This window comes from Alligator mississippiensis, chromosome 12 (assembly GCF_030867095.1).
Source record: "Alligator mississippiensis isolate rAllMis1 chromosome 12, rAllMis1, whole genome shotgun sequence".
Classification (NCBI taxonomy): domain Eukaryota; kingdom Metazoa; phylum Chordata; order Crocodylia; family Alligatoridae; genus Alligator; species Alligator mississippiensis.
This window is the reverse complement of record NC_081835.1, coordinates 10938624-10966548: the sequence shown is the minus strand read 5'-3', so window position 1 is coordinate 10966548 and position 27925 is coordinate 10938624. Positions and strand designations below refer to the sequence as shown.

At 42.6% G+C, this 27925-nt stretch overlaps 1 protein-coding gene across 1 annotated transcript; it reads left to right on the top strand.

Annotated features, from left to right (window-relative positions):
- The first annotated feature begins 1278 nt into the window (after positions 1 to 1278).
- On the top strand, positions 1279 to 26556 carry IL5RA (interleukin 5 receptor subunit alpha). Its single transcript, XM_019499551.2, has 11 exons — positions 1279 to 1351; positions 2561 to 2703; positions 5339 to 5477; positions 7872 to 8004; positions 8078 to 8268; positions 9381 to 9526; positions 11527 to 11656; positions 15706 to 15802; positions 21092 to 21176; positions 22294 to 22338; positions 23576 to 26556. The coding sequence occupies exons 1-11, from the start codon at positions 1279 to 1281 to the stop codon at positions 23687 to 23689; spliced, it is 1296 nt and encodes a 431-aa protein (XP_019355096.2). The 3' UTR covers positions 23690 to 26556.
- Positions 26557 to 27925: the final 1369 nt, after the last annotated feature.

Genomic DNA, 27925 nt, shown 5'->3' with positions numbered 1-27925 from the left:
ACCCATTATGAATTGATGGCTATCAAGTAATAGGAGATGCTTTAATGCAATACAGCACCCTCCTTTTGTGACAGAGGGGGGTCTGTGTGATGTTCAAAGGAAACAGCAAGCTGTGGAATCTGCTCTTCAGCAGCCATTATGCCAGGGACACTAAGTGATCTTGGAGGCATTATGGATACACCCTCCATGGAACGGTGGTGGCCTGGCCAATCCTGATTCCAGCTTCATGAGAGGAGATGGATGCAAAAACCTGACCCCCCCTAGGACTGAGGAGTTAGAAATTCCCTGGGACAAACCAGTCTTATTCACTTTCCTGGTCAATAGAAAACTAGGCACACATCCACACCCTGTAAATTGTAGAAGACTTCATATTTTCATGAGCTCAGATTTCCTGTGGTTGAAGAATCTCCAGTGTTTTGTAGAGCAGTTCAAGGTGGTTCATGGAGAACGGATGGGTTCAAGGTGTGCTCTACCCATTTCTAGCAGCAAAGTCATATCCCTTCCTGCTCATGTCCTTGTGGCAAAGCATTTAGCAGAACTTGCAGATTCGCTGCAATCCGACGGGAGCACTTCTGCTGTGGCCTTAAACTTGCGATTTCTGGGCTGCCAACTGTACACCTTAGCATCTGCACCCATGCCACCCCTGCTCCCAGCAAAGTCATGTTAAAGAAGCTAAAATACGGCAAATACTTTCATGATATTCTCCCTGTGTGAGCAATTACTATAGTTGTAGGAAAGTGATGCAACGGGGAATTAGAGGAAGAAAAAACGTATGTCTTAAGATGCTGTCCAACATACATACAGCATAGCAGCAACAAAACCTTTAGCATTGCCATTTTAATATTTGGAAAGTTGTAGACCACAAACCATGCCCCCCATCCTCCGTGTTGTATCCAGTGGGGGGTCCAGAATTCCCTTACCTCCTTTATCAAAATCTCCCCTTCCAGCAATTCTATCTGCTTCATCAAACACCCACAAAGTATTAGCCACGGGGAGTTTTGTGGTATATGAAGAAGGGACAGAGAACACCATGAAGCTTATGGCATGGGATCTATTTGGTACATGATGTATTTGGATAATGGCAAAGGGTGTACCTCCATGGAAAGAGGACAAGGAAAGTGGCATGTTCTTGTTTTTATGTATTATACAACAACATTTCTATATGCATCTGGGTGAATATTACTTCTTAGTTATAGATTACATTTTATATATAACAGTCAAAATGGCAAGTTATGTGCTGATATGATTATAATTTATTATTTAAAGGATATGATCATAATGGTGAACATTATTCTGGTACCCGTTTGGACAGCAATGGCAATTCAGCCAAATTTGTTGCAGGCTAAAGGAAGTAAGTAGTTTCCTGTACCATTCTTCTCATGTATTTGTAATACCATGGCACCCGGGACTTCACTGTGGCACTCACTGCACAGCGCAGGTGGCCACTGCCCCACAGAGCTTACAATCAGACCTTAAAGGTGAGACGTATAGACAGATGCAGTGGAGCAGAAGAAAACCATGAGCCAGTGTGAGCCAGAATGCCAGGCTGTAGTCATAACACACAGCCACCTCGAATTTGTCATGTGTTTTGTAAGGGATTTGGAGGAGGATAATAGGGGTTTTTGTGGATATATATGGGGGAGCTCCTCCCAAGGGCGGCATAGGAGATGCTGCTTGAAAATACAATGTGGGCTATACAGGCTGGTATCCTGGAACCACTGGAGATGGGAAATGACCTCTTGCTGCTCAAAGAGAAATGATACATAGAGTGAGAAGAGGCTGTGAAGGGCTTGATAAGTAAAGGGAAGCTGCTTGACTATTTTGTTATTTAGCTATTTATATTCTTATATTGTTTTCTTTCAGCACAATCAATTATTCATTTCTTTATGAGCTCCAGGGGTCTCTATCCCTGTCATTCTGTTACCAGTCTCATTCTTCTGTCTCTACTTATATTTCTGCTTTATTTCTTCTCTCAGCGTACTTGTGTTTCTTTCACAGATGCATCCTTGTGGCTTCCAGGTAGAACTTGCCAGGGTAGTTAACATGCATTCTTCTCAGAGACCAAACTACATACCGTCTTCTCTGTAAGACCCTGAGTGTACACCGGGATCTAAGTGGATATGGACTTATGCCAGTGTAGATGCCCAATTGACCTCAATGGGGCCGTGTGAGGGCAATGGGATTCATGTATGCGGATCATTTTTCAAGGATCTTAGCCTAATTTATTTTCCAACAAACCAGATATGATCAGAGACTCTTTCATTTGATGATCTTTTAGTTGAAATTGCCATGGAAAAGTTTCTTCTAACCTAGGTTTTAGCCATATCCTTATTGAATGATCTATTTGCTGGCAACTTGCAGAGTTTTACCTCAGTGTTAGAAATATGCTTTATAGAAAGCTATTGGCAAAATATAATGTAATATGTAAATTATATCTATACACATTACCCTGTGTTGGTAGTTACCTATGAATAGCTATTGCTTGGAACCAATCACTATTCCCTCTTACTTGTTATAATGTAGTATATCATTAGGGGTTTTTTTCTCCTTTAATCAACAGTTCAGGTTCTTCCCCCTGTTAACTTCACCCTCACAGTCACTGCACTAGCAGAAGTACTTTTACATTGGAAACCAAACCCTGATCAACACCAGAATTACACGGTTAACTACGAGGTGGAAATCATTTCTCCTGTACAGGAAGAGGTAAGTGTAAAGTACACTGAGCAGTCTACAGAGGCCAAATGCGAGTTGATTTAAATATGTTCTGCCTGCTCGAGACTGTCCACTTTGGATGCCAGGGGTCCGATTTGGAGCTCCAGACTGGGTTTCTGCTTTGATCTGGCCGAAGTGGCTCCGAAGCTTCGGCGCTGCCTCGGAGATCCGGCTATAGGGTATAATGGGGAATCAATTAAATATCTATAATTTTGTTGTTTTTTGTCTGATTTGGATGAAACATGCAGGGGTGGTAGCCTCTGCTGAGAGCATGAAGCCTGCCAAGTTTCAAGAAGATTTGGGGTAGGCATTTGGAGGGAACTGTACCCCAAATTCCTGAAAGCAAAACTCATGTCACGTGTATGTGTTACACCACAGGGGGGTGAAAACTGCAAGGGTGGTGGCCCCTGGCCCCTGCTTAGGCCACAAAGCCTGCCAAGTTTCAAGGAGATAAGTGCAGGTTTGGGGGAACCTGCACCTCAAGCTGCGGGCAAGCAAAACTTGTGACATGGGTGACACTGCATGTATTAAGGCGCAACATGGTGAAAGCTGCAGGGATGATGGCCCCTGCTGTGGCCACAAAGCCTGCCAGCTGTTGAGGAGATCGGTGCAGGGGGGTTCTGGGGCCCTGCACCCCTAGCTGCTGACAGGCAGAACTCATGACATGGGTGCTTGTGCAACTGACTGTCTCCGTCTTGGGGCAGTTGATTGCTTGTATTGATTCTTTCCTCTCCTTAGTCTGTGTTTTTGTAGGTGTTAATTGTTGCTAATTAAATGGCTACATTAGCTAGCTACTGTGTACTGAGCTGGTCCCTGAGTGAATCATGATTGATTGGTAACTGGTAACACAGTAGCTTAGCAGCCAGGCCTGTAATTGTTCCCCCTGCCCCCCAAGACAGACACAGTTGCACAAGCACCCATGTCACTAGTTTTGCCAGTCAGCAGCTAGGGGTGCATGGCCCCAGCACCCCCCTGCTCCTATCTCCTCGACAGCTGGCAGGTGTTGTGGCTGCAGCAGGGGCCACCATCCCTGCAGTGCCTTAACACACACAGTGTCACCCATGTCACGAGTTTTACTTGTCTACAGCTTGAGGTGCAGTTCCCCCCCAAACCCCTGCAGTTATCTCCTTGACAGCTGGCAGGCTTCGTGGCCTGAACAGGGGCCACCACCCCTGCAGTTTTCAGCCCACTGTGCCTTAACACACACAGGGGCATCTATGTCATGAGTTTTGCCTGTCAGCAGCTTGAGGTGCAGTTCCCCACAAAACCCTGCACCAATTTTCTTTAAACTTGGCAGACTTCATGCTCTCAGCAGAGGCTACCACTCCTGCAAATTTAATTCAAATCAGACACAAAACAACAAAGTTTTTTCATTGATTTCCCATTATATCATGTGGCCGGATCTCTGAAGTGGCTCAGAAGCTTTTCTGAAGTGCTTCAGATGCTTCGAACCACTTCAGAAAGTCTAACGAAGCCAGTGCTTTGATGCAGACATGCTGCTTCAGACACTGAAGTGTCCGAAGCTTCTCTGGATCCGAAGCAGGGTCTGAAGCCTCGCACAGCTCTGGTAATTACCAGGGATGCTGGGTTTCTCAGTGAATGGGGCCCCAGCTGGGCCAGGTCATTGGACAATCCCTAGAGTGCAGCAGGGAGTGGGGCAGAAGTGGGATGATTCTCCCCTGCCCCCTCCTGCACTGTTGGGGTCTTGATCCCCACAAGGAATATACCTTACCTACTTGCCTGCTGTGCTGGGCCAGCTGTGAGCCCAGCATGCCCCTCCCCCCTGCTGCAGCAGCCTGCGGCTGGGTTGTCCAGTGGCAAACCTGTAAATACTGCTGGTGCTTCTCTCATGGGGGGCACAGCCAATTTCAAGGGGTGCACATGTACCCACATCACCAATGCCATGCACTGCTTGGACTGCGCAGCATCCCCAGCCCTGCCCAACTTCCTCACTATGGGAGCCTCCCTCCCTGCCTGACTTACCTGCCGGGAGCTGCTCTCCAGGCTTCCTCGCAGTGACATGCATGTAGGTGCACACATGCACATGGCACCCCCTGCCTGATCGCACTTCTTCTGCTCCCCTCAGCCCCTTGCAGGCTGGAACTGTGCCAGGGGAAATCCACCATTTCCTTCAAAGGAGAAAATTTGGGTTTTTCTCCTTAAAATTAGAAAATCCGGGTGTGACCATGTTTTTCTGTGGCAAACAGAAAACCTAGATCCCTGGTCATTTCTGCACTCCAGCCAGCCTCTGTGTCTCATGTATTAGCATCCCAGTGCTTCAAAATGGCAGTGGGGGCACTTGAACTAAGGTGGTAGAGGCACTCTGCACTGAGGAAAATGTGACCCTCACAAAGTCAGGCATAACTATATGTTGTAAATTCATCCAGTGTATGGGTCATGTGTCCACAGTCCTAGGTGTAGGTAGTTGCCCGGTACAAACAGTGGTGACTGGCGAGGCACTATAACAGAATCTATGGGCAGTTCACTCTAGAGACCTGAGTGCAAATAATAATTCACCTTGATATACAGACTGATCCAAGTTACACCAGTATACATGTGTCATGTGTCTGCATCCTAAGTCAGGCTTCATTGCGTCTGATACTCATAAATGATTTTATTTTTCAAGTATGATACAAAGCACACCCATAGTACTCGTACAGTGGTGCTCCATGATGGTTTTTCTGCACAAGTTCGGACACTGCTTTTCTATAACAGCTCAAAAATAGAAAGTGAGTGGGTCACAGAAGAACTCCCAGCCCTCGCAGGTAAGAAGTGATGCCACAAAGTTTTAATTTTGTGTTATTTTTCTAGATTGTAGGTGAGGGAAGCATGAAAAGGACAGCAGGTTAGAAACTTTAAAAAGGTGACATATTTCCTGCCATGCAAAGCAATATGGCTATCCAGTAGTTTTGGCAGAGATTCTGATGTTCATATTGACATTGAATAGTAAGTACTTCACTATCTGCGTTTGACTTTATGGCCCATGGCAAACTTGCAAGTAATGGCACGATGGGATCTGATGTGTGATACTTGCAAACGTACTTCCTGCCGTTCCATGTGCATCATGATCCCAGATGTCCTCTGCACCAGCAAGTAGCAAGCTCCCACATCAGCTGATCCAGGCTCTCAGTCACACCAGGCTCCCAGCAGTGGGAGTGCATGGTGCCAGCCGTGGGAGCGCCTGAACACATGTTCAAATTGGTACTGCTAGATGACCAGGCAATGGTTTTCATGAAATACATTTATGATGCTGGTTTGAGTTCTTAGGAGAACATTTCTCATCACAGATTGAACTAATCGTCCATCTGTGCAGAAATGACTGACTATGCAAGAGCTTTGTCTCTCATCCTTAGGAACACAGGGCTGGCAGGACCCGTCTGATTTACTATATGCAGTCTCCCGCTATTGCAGGCAAGGCAACTATCTTATATAAACCTCTTCATAAATTTATCAGGGAGTGTTTACTTCCTGATTTGACAGGCTCTCCATCATCCTAGTAGCCCTTCTTTGCATCCATTCCAGCTTGAACCAATCTTTCTTCAATAAAAGTGATCAGAACTGGAGCCTAGACATCAGAGTTGAGGCATCTTAAATGGCAGAGATGTGCATAGGAAGTTGCATCGTTCCTGGACTAATCTAGTCTGAAATGTTTGCACCAGTCTTAACGGCACAGTTTCTAATTGTTCCCCTTTGGTTCAGCAGACAGTCTGGTTCTATACTAAGAGATCACTCGTGAGAAATTGTCCTTGTTGATGTCCTACATTACTTTTAGTGTTGACCTGGTAATCCAGGAGTACCATGGTCAAGCTCTTCCGTAACTAAAAGAAGATAAGAGACCACAGAGAGCTGTAGTTAACCCTCTCGTGCCTTCTAGCCCCATTACTATGCAATATCTGAGTTCACTCTCATTGCTACTCTTGTCATTTCCCATGTTAGCCAGGTTCACTCTCCCTTGCCTAGGACCTGGGGATATATTCTGGGGCTGTTCGAGATGGATAATCCTTGCAATACAGTTCCTGAAAGACAGCAGTTGACTACATCTAATCCCCTTTTATTTAATAATTCAGTTCACTACTACTCTCAAGATGCCATCAAGAGTAAAAAGCAGCACAGTGTTTCTTCTAGCCTGAATTTTGTCATGGAAACAGATTTATCCAATTTTACATGAAATGAAAGCAAGTTTAAGATGTGTTTGGTTTTGGAAATGTCTCTCTAGGCTCTGGATTCTAGAGTGAGATGTGTTGATCTATTATGTAAATAGCAGATAACATGCAAGCAGCCATAGTAAAAAAGCCTTATACTATTCCAAGGCCAAGAAAATCAATAGGAGTTTCTACATATATCAAACTGTGAACAAATGTAAATGCTTTTCCCTGGATTTATGCCTAAAAATGTATTGCTAATGGCAAAATAAGCTGCTTTAGAACTCTCTAAAATGTTTAAAAATATTTTGTCTGTAAACGTATGACATTTTCAGAATACACGGGGGATGTTGTGTTATTTGTCCATATGTGTTGTAAAACTGTTAATTGTGTAACTGTTTGGGAATTTGACTTCATCTGTAATCATTTGATATACAGGCAAATGAGATAGAACACACATTTTTGTGTGTGTGTGTGTGTGTGTGTGTGTGTGTGTGTGTATCTATGTCTTATATATCTCTATCTCTCTCTCTATATATATAATCTCCTATGGTAGTGTAAAAGTGATGTTGTAGTAATGTCCAGAAAAGTAATGGTCCAGAAATTATGTGAGAGGCAAGTATTTCATAGGGTGTTATCTTTTATTGGACCAACTATGTAGTTAGGAAAAACTTAGACAAGCTGAGGAAGAAAGTCTTGCATTTGAAGGCTTGTCTGACTTTATCTCAACTAGAGAGTTGATCCAATAAAGGATATCATCATACGAAATACTTGCCTCTTGTACGTATATATACTCTCTCATCTACCTGTATGTCAAAAGATTACAGATGAAATCAAGATACAAAACAGCTACAGATTTAGGAATTCATGATTCTAAAAATGCATACAAATGCAAATATGTGTGTGAGTGTATATATTTTATAATAAAAAACTCCCATGTGAGTAAAAAAATGTTAGTAAATATTCAGCACATCTTATCTTTTGAGTGTAATCTTTTATGTCTTGTTCTTCCTCTAGGTGATGCTGAGACATCAGTCACTAACTTATTCTGCATTGTTTACACTGCCAGTTATAATACAGCATCTCTCCACTGCAACTGGTTTGCTGGTAAACAGGCACCAACAGATACAGTATACTTACTATTTTACAGGTAAATGCCTGCCTCTATTTTGGCCAGTAGGTATTATCCAAGAGGACAATGCCTGATGAACCTTTTCCTTTAGGTATAATAACTACACCGAGCAGTGTCCAGACTATTTGAAAGACAAATGGCAGAGAAATGTAGGTTGCAGATTTTCAAAGACTTACATTGACCCTAAACAGATTGGCACACTCATTATAATACATGTTAATGGGTCAAGCAAGCATGCTGCAATCAAACCTCTTGAACAACTATTTAATCAAAATACCATTGGTAAGTATTTTTTTTTTCTAAATTAAAAAAATAGCAGTATCATATATTTGCCTTGGCTGAAGTGATTGCAATCAAAAGTAACCCATCTGCCCCTAACTCCAAATACCAAGCAGCTTGTCAAAACTTCATCAGTGGTTTTAAATGCTGATTAGCCCGGTTTAAGATATAGGTTGGTCTATAGGTGGCAATGGAAATGTATTGAAATGGAAGGTTTTGGCATGGAACTAGGTGAAAGTTGATGGTACTAACTGAATTGATGTAAACAATACACTATAGCTTAAACTGTAGGATGATAGAAAAAAGATAAAGATATAGAAGATATAGAAAAGATCTAATCTGTTTGCCAAAGTATTGTTTCCCATGGTACATCTTCTGTTGCTTTATTGGATTTAGCATTAAATGCCCAAAGCAACACAGCTTCTTCCCCTTTTTAATTTATATTCCATTAAATTTATATGGAAGGGAGATTTTCACTTGATATTCAGGTTAATATTCTTTTTCTTAATTTCATGTCCTTATACCAATTTATACCACTCTATTCCTCCCAAATAATTCCTCTCTGTTTTACTTAAAAGTTATTCCTGTTACTCACTTTCAGTGCTGTTTTCCTGAACTATTTCTATGTTGCTAGTAATTTTACAGGCTTTCTTGAATCAAGTCAAAGGTCCACCCATGCCTATTGCCTAGTGACCCATTGGACTACTGTGGGTGTGATGTGGCTAGCGTTACATATAGCCACCTGTGACTCCCCAGCCCAAATGACCAGATACTAGTCTTCAGGTGGAGGAAAGCCTTTGGCATGACTCCAGAACAGAGCTTGAACTCATGCCTTTAGAGCTGTCGTGATATATTTTAACCAATCTGCACTGCATGTCAAGTACCTGGAATAAATTTCAAGCATTATATTCTAGGGACAATATTACCAAAAAGATATTGATATTGAAAAACTGAGAGCTCTCAAAACAGAGAGAACCAGCACAAAAGAAGCAAGACGATCTTTGCATCCTACCCTGCCACCAAGAATGATCGAGTTATGCCCAACTCGTGGTGTTATTATTTTAAATGCATAATTGCTTTATAAGTAACATACTGGTCCCTACTTCATTTTTTAGAGAAAATAAATCCTCCTCGAAATGTCACCATATCTTTAGAACAAAATGAAACCTTGGTCACATGGGAAAAGCCAATTTCTCCTTTGTCAAAGGCATGGTTTTGTTATGAAGTTATCATTCACAATTTGAAGACAGGTACAAATCAGGTAAAGGCTTATTGAGATTTGACATGTATATAGCAATTGTTGATTAATTACTTTTCTTATCCAGATGGAACAACTCTCTCATATAAATCTGAAAAAAATATCTTTAGCTTCATGTACATCTTTTGAGTTATGCTGGTAATTAGAAGTTACGAAAAGCTACAGACATATGGTAAATCCTAGTTGTATGGAAGACAGATGGTTAGAGGTACACCGATATATCGGTCCATATTGGATTGGTACCAATAAAAGGAAAATTGACATTATTGGCAATTGGCTTTTTTTACCCAGTGTAGCTGATAATGTCACTGATAAATGCATGCACGCAGCTATAGCATGCATGCAGCCAGGAATGCAGGCCAGCAGTTTGGAGAGCAGTGTCCGGCTGGTAAATGTGGGGGAAGGAAGGGGCATGGGGTGGCATGAAGATTGAGGCCCCCATAGAGAGGGAGGGAATGGGGCTGGGGCAGGTACTGCTCAGCCAGGACAGGGCAGGGCATGGAACAGAGCCATGGATGGCTTTTCCAGAGGGATGGGAGGTGGGGAGGCTCCCCATGGCTGCAAACCCCCTGGGAGAGGCATGGGGGGACATGTGTCCCCCTGATTACACAGGGCGAGGGTAGACTGACTATTTGGGGCTCGGGCCCAGAGGCCAGGGGCTGTTCCTGATGCAGGCTGGGGAGGGGGGGTTCCTGATGGGGGCTAGGCCAGGGTGGATAGGGTAGGCAGCAGCAGTGCTGGAAGGGGGCTATGGGGTATTATGGGGTGGCTATAACCTGCCCATAGCCTCCCTCCCAGCACCACTGCTGCCCATCCAGCCCCTGCCCACCCTGAGTGCAGCCCTGGCTAAGCCTCTACCAGGAACAGACCACAGCAGCCCTGGCTCCGAACCCACACTGGGCAGCCTGCCCTTCCCCATACATAAAACTGGGGGGGCACATGCCCCCCTGTGCCTCCCATGGGGTTGTACACAGCAACGGGGAGCCACCTTCCCTCCTCACCCCCCCACTGCACGGCCAGGATGAGCCACCCATGGCTCTGCCCCATGCTCCACCCCACCCCACCCCAGCTGAGCAGCACTTACCTCTGCCGCTGCCCCTGCCCCAGCCCCATTCCCTTCCTCACCATGGGGGCCTCGATCTGCCCCCCCCCCCCCCCCCCACGGCCCTTTCCTCCCCATGCTCCTCCCCCCCACAGACTTATCAGCCCAATGCTGCTCTCCAAACTGCCGGGCTGCATATTGGCTATCAGATCAGTATCAGCCAATGTGGCTGGTTAATAATCATCCATGGGTATTGGTCAAAAAATTCTTTATCCCTATTGACTTCAAAAGACTCCTACATTACATTAGATCTCTTTTTCTAGGCATTTTTGGAGGGATGGGGCAAGTTAGCTAGGAAAACACCGAGACCAACATTTCAAACGTTCATTAATCTGGATGCTCAGTTTCATATATCTAGATGCAGACTGTCTGGGTTGCTGCAGGTGCTCAGCAACTCTGAAAAGCCAGCATTAAGAGTCTTGATAGTGGATACTTTAGAACAGGGGCGGGCAACCTGCAGCTTGCATGCTGCAAATGGCATAGGAAGCTTGGGGGAGATAGGGTGGGAAGCAGAAAGCAGAACAGCAGATTAGGCAGGGAGCACAGGGTGTGCAACAGAAAGCAGAGGAGCAAATTGTCAGGGGAAGGGGATTGGAGAGGCAATCAGAGAGGATGTGGGGCATATGTGTGGCATGCCTGCCAAAAAGGTTGGTCCCCACTGCTTTAGAGTATTTTGATCCACATGAACCAGAGGTGAAAAAGTATGGCTGTAGTTGAATATAAGTTCAAACTGTACGTGGAAAAATAGAGGAAAAAAGTCTGAAAATCAAGCCTTTGGTTCCACTATTAGACTGTAAAAGTAATTAAAAAAAAACCAAACACAGTGAACATCAATTTAATTGGCCTTTTTGATCTTGTTAGTCTTAAGCAGTCTGTAATAAAACAATATGGTTTTTAACAGCTATCGAAAAGCACGTCTAATGATTTCAAATTCAGGATGGATGTTACCAGTAGATACTCCATACAGATAAGGGCTAATCGTCAGTATAACGAAGGATTTTGGAGCGAGTGGACTGACCCCCTTTTTATTGGTAAGAATCAAAATGTCTTGGCTGTCAAATAATTTACTTCTATATGTTGTGAGCTGGAACAGTCTTGTTCACCATTTGAAGTTTGACAAGATCCTAGCCTCAGATGTTATAGCTGGGGGCTGAGCTTACCCTGAGGAACAAGTCATTTCCCATAAGCAGATTTTAAGTCTTTCATTTTACACATACTTACTAGACACAAATAATGTGCTTGAGTAAGCGCTGGTGCTGGTGCTAGTGTAATAATGTCCAAAATCAATGTGAGCAGTCAAGTAAAATATTTTTTATTGGCGTTACCTGAACTTCATTAGGGGAGAAATGTAGACGTTACTATCTTCATAAGACATTCATTTGTCTAGATCTGACTTGCTTGATACTGCATTTCCTGATTGCTGAATATGTTTTTTATGGAAGTAACAGTTCGCTTATCATGACATGTTATCAACTGTTCTTTCTCAGTCATTCCCTCTCACTCTTATCTTTTGACTTTCTTAACTTCCTGATTTTCTTTTTTTTTTTAAGTTCTTTACTTTGCACTCTTCTGTTTACTGAACTCGTCCTGCTTCCTTAAACCTGCCTTCTGATGAAGTTCAATGTCTGTCAAATCTCCTTCCTTTCTGCCTCCTCAGCTTTAATACATTCATACGATTCCTCTAGCCAGAACCTAGTGTGAAAATGTTGCCCAGCAGTATGGGCACAAACCTGCTAGGAAGTCATAATCCCTGCAGTTAGGGATTCCTGTGCTGACTGAGTTCAGCTTGCAAAATGAACGGGGCTATCTGGGAAGGTTATTAAGTCCAAGCACCTGGGAAATACCTTGATCACCTGGACAGCCACATCCAGCAGAATTCACAACCAGAATGTAAAAATTGGATTAAGGGTATCCAGGTTGTAGCCATATTGGCCTACAGGAAAAAGCAATCAGGACTCATGGTAGAGGTGATATCTTTTATTAGACCAACTAGATTTTTGCAAAGATTTTTTTTTGTAAAAATCTAGTTGGCCTAATAAAAGATATCACCTGTACCACAAGTCCTGATTGGATTAAAGGTTAGCTTTAGACTCTGTTTTAATTTTCCTAAAAAAATAAAAAATCTTTTGAAGTAGAAGTTCATGTTCTGCACACAAAACGAGAATAGAATTTCAAGAAGTTAAAAGACGAGCCAAGTTGAGTCAGAGGATAGCAAAAATCAAATATATTTTTGACTTTTGGAACAAAGTTTTAACTTATCATCCATTTATATTCAGTCTAGTTTTCTGAGTGCAGCTTGTTTCTTATCATTCAGCCGGGATAGAATTACCTTCCTTGGGAGATGCTTGCCAATAAAGCTAGACCATGTCTACTATGCATACATATGGTAAAAGTAGGAGCTACAAAAATGAATTTTAATAACATCATCCTTTAAGAAACGGTGCAAAGAAATATAAAAATAAATGCCTTGTCCTAACTTTGACTGCATACTAATTAATCACTAGACCCTAAACACTATACTGATAGCTGGGGTTGACCTGAAGGTACCTGTCAAGCCCATGCTTGCTACCCATATTTTAAACCCCTTCACACACAATCCCGAGTGGCAGTCCAGCTCAGTTATGGAGGCTCTGCTGAACTCTGGATAAAGAGATTGACTCTTATGATGCCTCACTTTTCTTATAGTCCTCCTCTTTCTACTGTATTTTTGGACCTTATCTGCTCACTGAAGGCCTCAAACATGGGAAGTTTGTCAGCACCTCTCCCACAGCTCCCTGTCTTCCAGTCCCTCTGCATTTTACTTTCTCTCACTATTGCCTGTAAAGAGAAACAAGCCAGGAAGTGGGGACAAGTAGTCCTCAAACCAATTCTTGAAAAGGATCTGCAAGAGACCCTGGGACCCAAGGAACCACATCTTAGTGCTATTATTCTCAGCAAAATGGATAGTTTTGCTGTGAACTGCAAGTAATAAGGTCAATGGAGAATAATAAGGTCATGGCTCAGGCTGGTTGAGGATGGTGACTCTAAATATCTGTACCGGCATATTTTGGTGACAAACTGATTTGTGAATTGCTGGCTGTGTACAGTCACACTGTAAAACCACTAGGTCAGATCCTGTGCTACCTCTCTAAGGAGATGTGTTTCAACCAAACCTCTAGGGATAGCTGTACATCACAGTGAGCATTTGCTGCTGCCTAACATTAGGGCTGGCCAAAATCTTCATTGTGCTATGCTGCTTTTTACACATGGTTCCTGCAGAACCTGACCATGCACTTTCATGAGTTACACCACTAATTAGTTACAGACCTCAACTATTCATACAGATAATAAAAAACAAAAATAGTCTGCTATGCTAATTCATTAAAACACCCCCCAACCAAATTTCCACAAAAACCTTAATTCAGTTGAAGTGATGGTTCGCTTTCTTATCGCTTTTCCTATTTACAAAAAGAATTTCAAGAGACTATTACAACTTGATGACCTGCCAGGTTTTCCGGGATAAATTAAGGCACTGGGGATTCAGAAGACCTGAATCCTAATCCTGGTTTTGCTGCTAATCAGCTATGTGACTTTTAGCAAATCTCTTCCCCTCCTACAATTTGCCGGTCTTAGCTCTTTAATTTGTACGTTCTGTCTCTTGCAACGTGTTTGCGTGGTGCTTAGCCCAGTGGGGCCCTGCTTGTGATTGGATTACTCACGTCAGTCTAAAGGCAATAGCCCGTGTAATTGCTTTTTCACCAGTCCTCTATTATAGGCTGGTCAGGGGGGCTACCATGCCTGGCACCCTTTTGGTACCATTGCTAGTCAACATAAGGTAGAGCAGCCTGAGGACCACTCTATCTTGCACTGGAAACAAGGGATACGTACAGCAGCCTTAGAATGGAAAAGCTTATGCCACGCTTCCAATCCCATTACTTCCCAACCTCACGCCGAGTGTTACTTTGACTGATCCAAATGATACATTCATAGATCTCAGTTCCTTGGAAGGAAAACTGTAACCTGGGGACAAAACAGAGCAGTTAAAACAAAGAGCGCTTTTCAAAATCGGAAGTGTTTGTCTGAGTCTGCGACTTGCAATACCCACGCTTATATTCCTTATCCACATAAGCAGGCTCAATAACTACCGCTGGACTATGCGCAGAAGTAAAGATTGCAGGGTCAGATCCTTAGTGCTTTATTCCCCAGGAAAGACTCTGTACTGAAAATGAGCGTTATTTGTCTATGTCCCTTTTAACCTGATTTGATATCCCAAACCTAAATTTATACCCTGTCATCTACTCGGTGACAGCTGTGTTGCTGTCTTAATATATACCATCTTAATATATACCACATGTCGTTACCATAATGGTATAGTGACAGGGCAACCTTTTGAAAATTTAGCTTCTGTTCAGTGTAAATTTCTGCTTCCCGTGGCATAGGCACAGCATGTTTGTGGTGGCAAAGTGTGCCTGTTTAAAATGGAAACATTGCCATTGCTAAAATACTTGTTTCTGCACACAAGCAGAAGAACAGAGCTATTCTTCCTGTGAGAAGATAAACAACCAACTTAAAATTAAAAATGGTGTTTTTCAATACACGATTTACTGGCAAGGCTGTTTAGCTAACCCCTGCTTAAAAAGGATGAATATGAATAACTGAAGAATGGTTTAACGGAAAACAAGGACTTTATGTGACCACGATTATAAGCAAACCGTGTATTTCTTGCACACACAGGCATGTTTGTGTCATGTGGGGTTGCATAACTCAAGTATGTTAGCATAGCAGAGTGCATCGTGCTGATAACGCCTGCAGCCCTGATTCATGACACTTCTCAGCCTTCTTTCTTCTGCATGTAAAAATGATAAAAGGCCCCTAATTCAGTTATGGATAAAGTTATTAATGCTTAATGTGCTCCAAATTATCTCTACATATGAAATGTAAATAGTGGGCTAAATTATGATCTTAGTTATGTCAATGAAAATCTACTGAATGAAATCAGCTTGCTTTACAAGGTTTAGTTACTGGAACAATTTTACCTCCATGTTTCTTTCCACAATGAAAAACGTAATTTGAGCTAAATATATATATCTTTTTAATCCAGGGGAGGAGCGGAAGGAAAATCAAGTGGGTTGGGTTCTCATCTTGGTTACAGTAACCATGTGTTTCATCACACTGTTTATTGCCACAGCATGCAAAATGTAAGTATTTAACTACTAACTTCTTTAGTTAAAGAATAAAGAATGGGTGTAGATTACATTTGTTTGAAAATATTAAAAGCATTCAAAATGGTTCTTCCTTCTGTATTCAAATGTGATTTATATGAAGTAAGAATAGTGATAAAATGATAATTAGCCTCATTGATTATCAATGATAATATTAAGTGAAACTTCAGGAGTTATGGGCATGATCAATTTAATTAACATCAACGCCATTTGTTGGAAGAGGAACAGTGAGAGGGACTTACAGCAAGGATTGTTATTTACTGTACTCGATACTAAGATGGACAGTACTCAGTCATGCTGGTCATTTATCTTCACAGCAGAGTGCTTTATTTAACTCCAGCAAAATGTATTGAGAGAGAGAAAGCGAGCAACTTTTATTGCTAAAACCATAGGCCAATATTCAAACCTGTGTGCCTCAAGTTAGGTATTTAAATCTATATTTGGGCACTGGCATATGTGACCTTATTATCACTGACTTGAGTAAATAAAGCTGCTGTGCACAACGAAAAATTCAGCATTGTCTGCACCCTTTTCTTTCCTGCTGCAAGTGCATTTAGCCATTCTCTGTTATAGGCTTGGTGAGTATTTGTAGCAGCTTCAAGTTTTTCCTGCCAGGGCTCACAGATATTCTTGTAAGCCAGCTTCACAACAAATTCTGTGAACAAAGCAAGGTGGGTTGGACCTCAGTAGCAGTGTCCAGAAAGCCAGGGTGTCAGTGCCAAAGTGATGAACCAACGAATCAAGGATGCAATTGCTATCACCTCTCCCCAAAGGATATTTCAAGCAGTAATTATTAGATCAGCAATTAAAGCTGCTCCTAGTAATATAAGTGCTGTCCTCACATCTACTAATTTCACATTATTTTTTTAAACAGTTCCTAAATTATTGACTCACTTGATGTACACCTCAGAGACTTCTTTGCCTCACCAAGTGTATTTTATCAAACTAGGGCCTTGTCTACACAAGGGTGTTACATTGGAGTAGCTGTCAGTAGTTTAGCTTAAAACACTTGAAATGGACACATACAGGCTTAAAATGAATTTCTCGAATATCTTAGCTTCGTAAGTAATTCTCCTTGGAACAGAATTAGCTCCGCTGCATAAGATGGTGTTCCCTTTATGATTCACTTGGACTCATTTCTGTTTCACTTCTGGCAGTCCTCCAACTGTTATCCTCAGTGCACATCTGGATTGACTCTTCCATGACTCTGAGGTCAACTTGACCAGATATCAAGTCTTTGTTTAAATACTATTGGACAGCCAGAATGGAGTGCTTCCTTTTGGTAGCAGGTAGTAGTGAGTTTCCATATCTATTATAGCAGCTTGATGCCACTGTGCTTGTATTTGGATTCCTTCAAATGGGCTTGTCTTCTCTGGAAAGCTGTATGAATTACCAGATGACAGAGACCTTCAAGACTTTCAAAGCAAATGGAAAAGGGTGTGCTTCTGGCTTAGTGCCCAAATAAATGAGCTCGTGGTAGAAGTACCTGAGAACAATGGACCAGAACAGTACCTCCAGTAATACCCCGTCTACCTGGCCATGGTAGGAGAAATACTGCCACCAGGCAACCCAGGACTGATGTCATGACTCGTTATCTACAAGGCACAGAAAAGAACGCAGCGGCATCCAGGACTAGCACCCCGCAAGCCAATGAAAGCAAGCTTGATCCCCTGCATACCATGAGGAATGATCAGGAGGAGCAGGAGGAGATTTATTAGATCAGGGAACAATAGTATGATCCAGCAGATTTGGACATTGCTCCAGAACCTGATGAGACTAGCTAGAGTGAAATTGCTGAGCAGTGGAATTGTACCAACCGCCAGCTTGAAAGTGATGCAGAGGGGAGCTCTCCAAACAGCAGTGCATTGTTATTCTGCCTCACCAGTCACAGACAGGGGACTCAGCCCAGCAGCAATGGTCCACCAAGCAAAGTTCCTCAAGGTAAATGCTCTGCAGACGTGACTGCATTGTTTTATCTTCCTGTTCCTCCTCCTCCATTAGCTGTATCACTGCAACATCAAAAGCCCTGTGAAACTGCAAAGCTAACTCCATTTGCCTGCATGACTATAGAGCACATGCTGTTTGAATTAATGACTGTTGTGATCACAGCACTCAATACTGTGTCCTCCACACTGTGAGGCAGTGCTTTGAAAGTGGCATAAGCAAAATTAATGGATGCCAGAAGAGGAATTATGGGATTTGCTAGTTTAATTCCCAGTCCCAGAATCCCTGTGGTTTTTGGCAAGTATCCCACAATGTACCCTGCTTAAAGTCACAGAGTAGAGAGCTGAGGAATGGAAAATTACACCATAGGGTAGCTATCGGGAATGCCAAGCAGTTACTTCAGAGAAGTGCAGGCTGTGTGGATGCCATGTTTAACAAGGAAAGGCCTTTTAACCAGTATAAGTGAATTTCCATGTGATATAATTACATTGCTATTCTTAGAGCAGACAAACGAGGTCATTCTAACATCATCATGTCAATGTAGCCTGACCAAATAAATGTTAACCTTTGCCTTTTCACATGACAAAATGACTTTACTGCAGAGCTCTCTTGGAGTCATACCTGGGTGTTGTCTAGGTTTGAATACTTGAGTGAGTGTTTTAAATAGGCTAGCTGGCCTGGCAGCAGCCATAGTCTTGAATTGAGGCTCTTAATTCAGGTTGGTATCCTGCCTACTTGCAGTGAGGATGCAGGCTGAATCTCTCAAATGCTGATACAGTCCTCCAATATTTTTCTGAAATCCCCTTCCCCCAGAAGGGCAAACCAACAGGAGGGAATCAGTTTGCAGCTCAGCTTGCCATGGCACCTAGAACCAGGGGCTATACCCCCAGAAATCTTAGGGATACACTTGACTTGGTAGAGTACCAGTGAAGATGCAGTAACTTGGATATGGCCTTGCAGTGTGGCTGTTCACTCCTAAACTAGGCTAACCAGGGTGCTCAGCCTCTGGTGCTGAGCACCTCAGATAACCCTGCAGTGAGAACATACCCTTTGCAGTACACCAGCCAAGAACCAAAAGACATCAGAGATGTCAGCATGTGCTATATGACTAAGAGCCCTGTCCTACTCCTTGGTGAGTCTCAGCCCATCTTACCCTGTGGGTCTCAACCTTGGCGGGTCTCAATCCATTGTACCTTGGCAGGTCTCAACCCATCTTACCCTGTGGGTCTCAACCTTGGTGGGTCTCAACCTTGGCGGGTCTCAACCCATCTTACCCTGTGGGTCTCAACCTTGGTGGGTCTCAACCCATCTTACTCTGTGGGTCTCAACTTTGGCGGTTCTCAACCCATCTTACCCTTTGACTTGACACAGTCTTCTACTGGAATGACAGCAGATTCCAAATCTTTGTATGAAACCTCCTGCAGGGTAACAGTTGGAATATTTCCAGCTTTTCCTCCTTTGAAAAACCTAGTCCCCATAAGAAACTCATCCTTAGGCTCCATCTTCCCTCCTTGCCCCCATTCTCACTGATTCCTTGGCTACAAGACTTCCAGCATATACCGAATCCCTGCAAAACAGTGAAAAGACTTCGGTGTGTTTGCTTTGCCAAGTCTTCCTGTTTCCTACCACCTCAATAAATAACCAGCTAAGCATAGATGTGTATTTTAACATGAACGTGGTTCTAGCCAAGGATGCTTAAGTGCTAGTCCTGGGAGACTCGGAAGGAACTGTCTGAGGGGTATAAAATGTTTAAGTTTCAGAATGAGAGATATGAAAGGGAACAAGTCAGTAGCAGGAATTTGCTTTGGACTCCCTGATGAGAAGCTATAATGGGATAAAAAGAGCTTAGCAGGAATCAAAAAGGCTTTTGAAAGGGGCAGCTAGTAATGTAAGAGTTCGGCTAACCAGGCATGAATCCGGACAGCTGTCATAAAATAAAACGATCAGTAGCTTAGCAGGCACAGTACAGGACTGCCTCTTCCCCGCAAAGTCTGTGACAGAAGGAAACAGAAAGAGGCAGTTCTGACCTTGATCCTGACCAAACACAGATGAAACCAATGCAGATGTAATGCTAGGGAGCATCTCCTCAGCAGAGCAGGCCTGAGCAGTGTTTTGCTAGTTTTATCCCAGTGTGACTTCGCTGAAGTTTTACCAGTGAAGTGCGTATTTGCTCTGAAATAGCTCCTGCAATCCTTGATTTGGGCTGAAGACAGGAGAATCTGGCTGACACTTTTATTCAGAGCTGAACTGAAATCAAGAAGGAGTAAATATGAAGCAGCTGTTATAAGAGTAAATTAATACATTTTAATTACTGAAATGCTAGTTGAGTTGTCTAGATGACAGCCGCAGGGAACATAGGCACCAAGTTCAGAGAAATGAATCCAAAAGTTTTGAATGCTTTTGAACAGACACTTGAAATACATTGAGTACTGTGTAGATCTGCAATGCTTACTATCATAAGATGTACGTGTAACAGCTTGGGGCTAGACTGTAACACTACTACATGGAATATTTTACTACCTGCTGGCCTCATCTACGCATGTGCTTAACTGCAAAGTAGACTAATTAGCTGCAGAGTAAAGCATCATCATCTACATTTGCAACACCATTAGGCTACAGTAAACTAACTAATACCACCATAAGATAGTACAGTTGGGAACAGTACTACCTTAAGGCGGGGTAATTAACTGCAATTAAACACATGCATAGATCCTGATTGCGGGTGTACATGGCACCCAGTCAGCCCAGCTGGCAGGGGGCCAGGCTCCTGCCTGTCACCTAGCCACATGGCTCCATACTTTCAGCATGCTTGGACTCCAGCCAGACCCTCTGCCACTGTTGCTGCCACCTGGAGCCCAGAGCTGACCCCCCGCCACCCCCCCCCCCCGGTGTAAACTGTTCCACCCCGGCTCAAATTGCTGCTGTCCTGGGTGCATGTGTAGATGCTGTGCCTGGGAGTAGCTGATTCCGGTTCAGACTGCTCCAGAGTTTATTACTCCTAATTAACTGCATGTATAGATGCACCCACTATGTATCAGAGTAGTAAGGAGTGTGGGAAGTCAGAGACAGACCGCCTCCCACTCCTTGTCCCTTCTCATTACTCACTTATTAGCAGAGGAGTACCCTGCCGTTCCCTGGTAGGAATCCCAACCTGAGCAGGAACAAGGAGTTGAATGGCCAGGTAACGTGTGTGACACGTATGGTAATCAAGCCAGTGTTAATCATTGTAGACCAGAAAAACTAACACCCAAACAAAAACTAACCCTTCTCCCAAAACTATAGGTATCTTTCATATGCCTGTTTCATATACTATTTTCACAGGTGCCACTTATGGAGTAGGTTATTTCCACCAATTCCAACACCTAAAAACAACTTAAAAGATTTGTTTTCAGCAAAGGACTATGAGGTAAACATATTTTAAGAATATAATTTGCACTGAGGAAAAAAATCAACTCTCTGTGGCTGCTGCCTCCTTTCTACAACTCTATAAACTGAGCCTATAATTGTCTTTTGTACTGTCTTTATGGGGAGCTGCTAATACCACTCTCATTAAATTCTGCCTTTCCTCTATTTATATTTCCCATTTAAATATCACTTGAGTCACATTTTAAAACTATACGTTCAAAAATTCATGCACATTGTGTGTGTGTATAATTTGCGTGCATTATATATAATGAACTATATATATAAAATTAACAAAGTTCCATTAACTTCTGTGCAAGTGGAACTAGTCTACCTCAACTAAACCAGATTACACTAGCTGTAGATCTTGCCTTGTTTGTAGACCCTTGATCTTTGAGAAACTCTAAGAGGTAGCTTCGTATAATGCACAGCATTACATTTTTGTGTCTTAAATACACTAAATATAACGCACAATGTTAAAGGTGTAAATCAAGTGCCTGGTAGACTTTGCTTCAAGAAAAATCTTCCAAGTCCAGATACAGCAGTGTCCATTTACTGTATCGCAAAGAGTTAGCTTATACTGATAAATGTGATGGGAAAGGAGCAGTCTTCTAAATAGATAATGGATGCTGTAGTCCAGATGGGAGATCTGTTTATCAAAATGCAAGCAGTGTGTTGCAGAGTAACTGGGAATAATGTGAGGAAACTAGAAAAGGAAAAATTAGGCAAATTTATCAGCAAAAGTTTGTTGAAGGTGATTAGTGAAAGAAGAAAGTACTTATAATTCTACTGCTTGTGAGATTTTGAAACAGGAATGGACAGATGTATTGCAAGAAAATGAGTGAAGGATGGGTTTGAGTGCCAGTCACTGCAAAACAGAGAAAATAGCATTTCCTTATGCTATGGGGGTCTTGTGACACAAAATATATACTCAGACACATTGGTGATGCCATAGATAGATAGTCCTGCTTTGGCAGGAACAGACAGGGCCATCTGGGATTCCTAGAACTGATTTACTTAGTAAAACTTAATCATGAGAAATCCTTTGGTCTTACTGTTAAGCTGGCTTTCAGACTTATGATGTTTGCTGTTACTTTCTGAAAAATATATTTGCCTTACAGATAAGATATAACTTCTCCCTGGCTCCACATAGAGAATGCTATACAGTAAGTCAGTTCTAATTTTTCCCCTCTGAAAAGTTATTTTTTAAAATTATTATTTCACAGTCTGGTCAAAGAAACAGGCTTAAGGGATTATGGAATAACGTTTCAGTTTGTTTTTAATTAAAGTCATCTGTGGAAAATAACATGACTCTGGTTATCACACACTGATTTTGGAATAAGAGAAATAGCAAATATTAACACTGCAGCTAAGCAATCCTTAGAAAACAGTGGACTGACTTAGACAAAGCGGGGGTTATATCATTCAGAGCAGCACTGGATCTTGCTTAGTGATCTTTTTATTTAAAGTGAATTGAATGCAGATGAAAGCTCTCAGACTGACAGCTCTGGGGGCAGGAGGCTTCTGTTTAGCACTGGAAAGTAACAGTGAAAGCTTTCCTCCCTGTCCTACTCCTGCAGCCTTTTCTATGCGACCGATTCTGTGCCCTTTCAGTCTCTGTGTCTGTCATCTCTGCATCATGATGGAAGTCAACCTGCTTCATTTTTGGTTAATCTATTGTCACCAAGCCAAATTCTACCCACATTTACACCGTGCAACCACAGTTCAGAGGGCAAATTAATAGCTGAATCTGTTTTAAGAAGTCTTTTTCTGATGCATTTCAATCTAGATCACTCAAACTGTCTCATACTATTGCTTAGGTTAATGAATCACATGTCCATCCTCTGAGCACGACTGACTCTGCAGTACTAACAGAACAGAACAAAACATAGTGAAATATTCATTTTGCCATGAACATATTTAGGTATAACTGTAAATTCCCATGGTATATCTATGAAGTAAAATAGGGGCATTTTTAGCAGTCGCTGCTTAGAAGAAAACCACAATTTTAGTATTTTACTCCTGCCAGTTAAGGGTATATTATGAAAAGCTGGATTTGTGGCATTTCTCAGTTGGTCTCAAACTACCAGTGATCAAATTCACATCTGTCAGCCAAAATAAGGCCCTAACTGGCAATCAGGTTAATAGGAAAATAAACTTTTCCACTTATTCCTCACTGAGAAATGCTTCTTATCCTGAAAAAAATATGCATGTTACTTGGATGAGTTTGTGCGTAAAGTTCTTTCTGAATGTACCAGTTTCAGAAGCTACATTTCATACAACAAGCAAAAATTGATGTTTGGAAATGCTATGCATAAAGTATTGCATTTGCTAATGAGCATGGAACAATAGTGAGAAGGTTGGTCAGAGGTTTGGTAGCTAAACACAGTATTTCTATTCCAGAGAGCACGGACCTATACGAGTGAAACGGAAACAGAGGTTGGAAGTTATATCGACGACCTTGGAAGTTACAACGAAGACCTTTATTGTGAGGTTCTCGAAGATTCTGTCATCTGAAGTATTCATCCACTAAGAAACCCGAGACAGGGGTGTTACTGCAAGTGCCAATGATGTGCGCTGGATGAAATTAAAGGCCACACAATAAACGAGGCTTCAGACTTGGGAACCATGAGTTGCTTCCCAAACAGCTGGTGCATAATTACAAACTAATGCATACACATCCGTGGATCGGGGGGAATTCAAGTCCAGACTTTGCGTTTGGATACAAAGACTCATGAGTATCTGGAGGTAACCGGGAGAGCTGAAATTGGCCAAGTGAATCTACTTTGAATGTGCGGACTAATTTTTGTGAGGGAGAATAAGACTGATAGAAAACCACATTTGTAAGCGGAATAGGGCAGGGCTTTTAAGACTCAAAAATACAGTGAAATGATTTTTCTAGAAAGAATAGCTCAATTTGCTTTTTTTTGCTTTCCTTCCAGTCCCTTTTACATTAACTTTTTCCACCCCCCCACATAAAACACCTGCATAATACAAAAAGGAACTGAAATGATAACACTGCATCTTCTTACCCATAATATCTTGTCCTTCCTTCCATTACCCCCCTTTCATTTTTGCATAGCTACATATGACTAAACCATGTGCAAAGTACTTTTCTGGCGCCTTTAATTTATAACAGCAAGAGTTTGTATACGCTGCAGCTGCATGTTAAAAGGTTGGATTCCTACGGTAGATTGCCCAATTTGCATATGCAGTTTACACAACTGTCCATGCAAATTTGGTTTTTTTGCTCACAAAAATATAATAGGACTTAAAAACCCGGAATGATCCTGAGGCTGCTGCAAAGCGGAAGGCAAGGTTCTTACTCAGAGGTTTCCCATAAAGATTTACATAACATTGAAGAAAATGGGCCTTCACACTATGCCAGTCTGGCCTGGCAGCCTGGCACAGACAGCTATCCTGGGCTGCATGACGTCCAGATAAATAGATCTCCGCAGGTGCCCATTCATTTCTTTTCAGCACGGTGGAGTCTTTGCATTGCAGAGATGGGGAAATCCTTTTGGTTCTCCAGGCTCTCCTGGGAGTTGATTGCAGGTTCGTTTCTTCCCTCCTGTAGGATTCTTCATAGTCTCAACAAACAAAATGCCTCTAGGCTTGCAGGCTGCAGCGTATACAAACGCTTGCTGCTATAATTAATGGCTCCAGAAAATACTTTGCACATGGTTTAGTTATATGCAGCTATGCAAAATGACTTCATAGTCTTGACAAGCAAAATGCCTCTGGGGTTGCAGGGACCCACTGGCGGCCTCTAAGCAGATGGCTGGCTGACTGCTTTGGGTTAACTGTGAGGAAAGGGGGTGAAGTCAAATGAACTCTGAATCTTGGCATCCTGGTAGAGACTGCAGGGCTGTTGTGTGCACTTCTGGAGCTCAGGGTGAGGGTGAATGTCTAGCTCTGCCGAAGTCAACAGTTTTTTCATTGACTGAAAATGAGGACACAATTTAATGCCACTTCTCTTTTATTCCCTTTTCCACTGAGCTGCTTTGGGGATCATTTTTCGAATTCAGGAAAAGAACCAGGTTTAGACCAGTAGGATTTTAGGATTCTCTCTGTGCACATTGGCATTTTTCCTGGCTCCATAATTGTGAAGGCAGAGGTCACCCAAAGCAGACATAAGGAAAACAAAGATGATCGGTCACCACATTTTCAACCCAAGCCCCGTTTTTCATTTGCTTATTTGCATTAGGTTAGCAGATTGCACCGGTAACCTCTGGGAGCACACCCACCTGTACCAGAATAGGACCAGCTTCTCTCTCTCTGTGCACAAGGAAAAGTGCTACTGTGAACTCACTCCACTGCACTTGACTGGAAAAAAAAAGGCACTTAGAAACCTTGCCCCTAAGTGTAAGTGGGTAAATGAAAACCCTCCCCGAAACATCACTGTTCTTGACTGGGATTTCTGGGCTTGCCCACAGGAATGCAGCCAACTCCCACTTACATGTCAACTCCCTTCAGGTGCTTTGACATCCCAGCCCTAGAAAGTATATACCGTATTCCCAGCTCTCAGTTGCCCAGGGGAGCGCACTTTGAACGAATGTTTGTTCTTTCAGTTTACGTTCTTGTTGCTTCCCTTGTTATCTGTTACCTACCTTGTGAAATCCACATTGTAAAACAAACCCAGACCTCGAAAACCACATAAGCAACTTTGTCTTGGAACTTGTTTTGCTTTTAGTGACCAGGTTTTGCAACTTGTCTGCAGAGTTTTTCCTCGTGCGGTTCAGGGCCAGTGCTCTGGCTACCCCGTGCGGGTGGTAAACAGCTTTATTCGGCCCAACAAGTAACTTGTAAATTGTTTTCTGTTTGAGCAGTGCTTAGAAATGATGAGATCCTGGCCTGTCTCAGGGATGCTAAGGTATTATGAAAAATAAAAAAGTAAAAATAATAGATGAGCCAGTCCCTCAGCTGTGTACATAGCTCCAGTGAAGTTAATAGAAGCCATTCATGTATTTAGTGCCCTAAATGACTTTTCTGTAGGTTATTTTAATGGATTTGAGAAGCATGGCTATGGCAGACTGAAATCAGTGCGTTTCCTCACAGAGCTTCACACAGAGAAGAGGCGAACATATTTCCTATGCATGTATTTCATGCCTTTAAGTATCTTATATACGAGAATATTAAATCTAGCTGTCTTTCATTTATTCAGCTCTCTGTACTAGAAGGCTACCGCAGGGATTATGCAATGTATTTAAGTCCTTTTTGCATTACAGTACTGTAAGTTCAGTGATTAGGAACTGCACTTACCAGTCAAACTAGCACTACCACCAGAAAATGTGATCAAACATGAAAGAGAGGCATATTAAGCTCTTGTGTTTGAACAAATATTTGTGTTTCTGATTGATGTCTCAAATAAAAATTAAAGACAATCTTTGGAGTTTTAGTATTATTGACAAATGGTGTGCATCGCTAGGAAATTACACAAACACTTGCATATATTTCATGAAAAGGAGAGAATAGCTAAAGATTTTCACAAGACCAGGACAAATGCTCTAGGTTCTTAGCACCTGTAAAAGTGACAGCATTATTCAAGAAGGGTCGTACTGTCATCCCATTACTCAAATTTCTGCACTGACTCCATGTGGCATATAGCATGGCCAGCAACCCTTTACAAGCTGTGGGTTGGAGCAACCTGATCCTGGTCCAATCTGGCCCAGGTGGCTTCAGTGGCACGTGAGCAGTGGGATACTTTTCCCATCCCATGCTGGGGCTAGGCAGCTGCACCCGTGCCTCCACCTCTTTCTACAAGCCCCCAGCTGTGGCATGGGCACAACTTCCAGCTGGTGGATACCAGGTGTCTGCAAACTGTGTCTGCATTACTACCTCTTCTCTCTGCACGCCCTCTCCCCAACCAGGGCAGGAGGTTGGACTCGATGATCTGTTGAGGTCCCTTCAAACCCTAGCATCTATGATTCTGAACCAGCTGCAGCACTGAGTTCTGCTGGGGGCACCATTACATGAAGGTGAGAGGCTTTGTGAATACTTCTACCTGCTTAGTAGAGAAGAGCCTTTAAACAAAGCATTATAAAGCTGGAGTTCTTAAGAAGAGCTCTGCTGTATGGTAAAGCAACTGGCATAAAACTGGGAAGCTCTACATGCAAAGCTCAGACCTTTATCTGGAGAGCAAGCCTTTTGATGTGCCTGGAGAGTTCATTTGGTCTCTTCTGTAGTGACCAAACAAGCAGCTTCTTTTTAAACTCCAAGCAACCCCAAACTCTGATTCGTCTTTTTTCTCCCCCATCCTATTCTGAGAGGCATGCTTGCTGGTAAATGCAACAGGAGTCCACAACATGTACAACAACTGGAGCAGAACACAAATCCAGCTCCAGAAATCATGCTACCAAAGAGAGCACTGAGTCTGCAAAACCAAATAGGCAACTCATGGCTCGAATACTGTCTCTGACTTACCATTGTCCTAAAACCAGCACAATGGTATTTCAGATGCCAAATGATGGATGGCATCCACAGAACTGAATCAGAGAGAACCCTTTGCCATGCAAAAGCACCAACTAAATGATAGTACAGAAACAACGGTGATAAATACAGTACTGATGCCCAGGGCACTATGTAAATTGGAAGACGCACAATAGCATCTACCAGGTGACAGTCCATTGGGACCATACATAGCGAGAACCGGATGAGCATAATGTCAAAGGAATCTAGTAAAGGTGACATATCCTGATGTAGCATATAAATCTTCCCAAAAGGACCAGAAGAAAGGTAATCTCAGCTGCTAGA

What these genes read in the sequence shown, in the direction of transcription:
- IL5RA (XM_019499551.2), top strand. Translation starts at nt 1,279, where the DNA reads ATGGTGAACATTATTCTGGTACCCGTTTGGACAGCAATGGCAATTCAG. An exon ending in TTTCTCCTGTACAGGAAGAG is followed by an intron (nt 2,704 to 5,338) that starts GTAAGTGTAAAG and finishes TTATTTTTCAAG; the next exon opens with TATGATACAAAGCACACCCA. An exon ending in CACATAGAGAATGCTATACA is followed by an intron (nt 22,339 to 23,575) that starts GTAAGTCAGTTC and finishes TTTCTATTCCAG; the next exon opens with AGAGCACGGACCTATACGAG.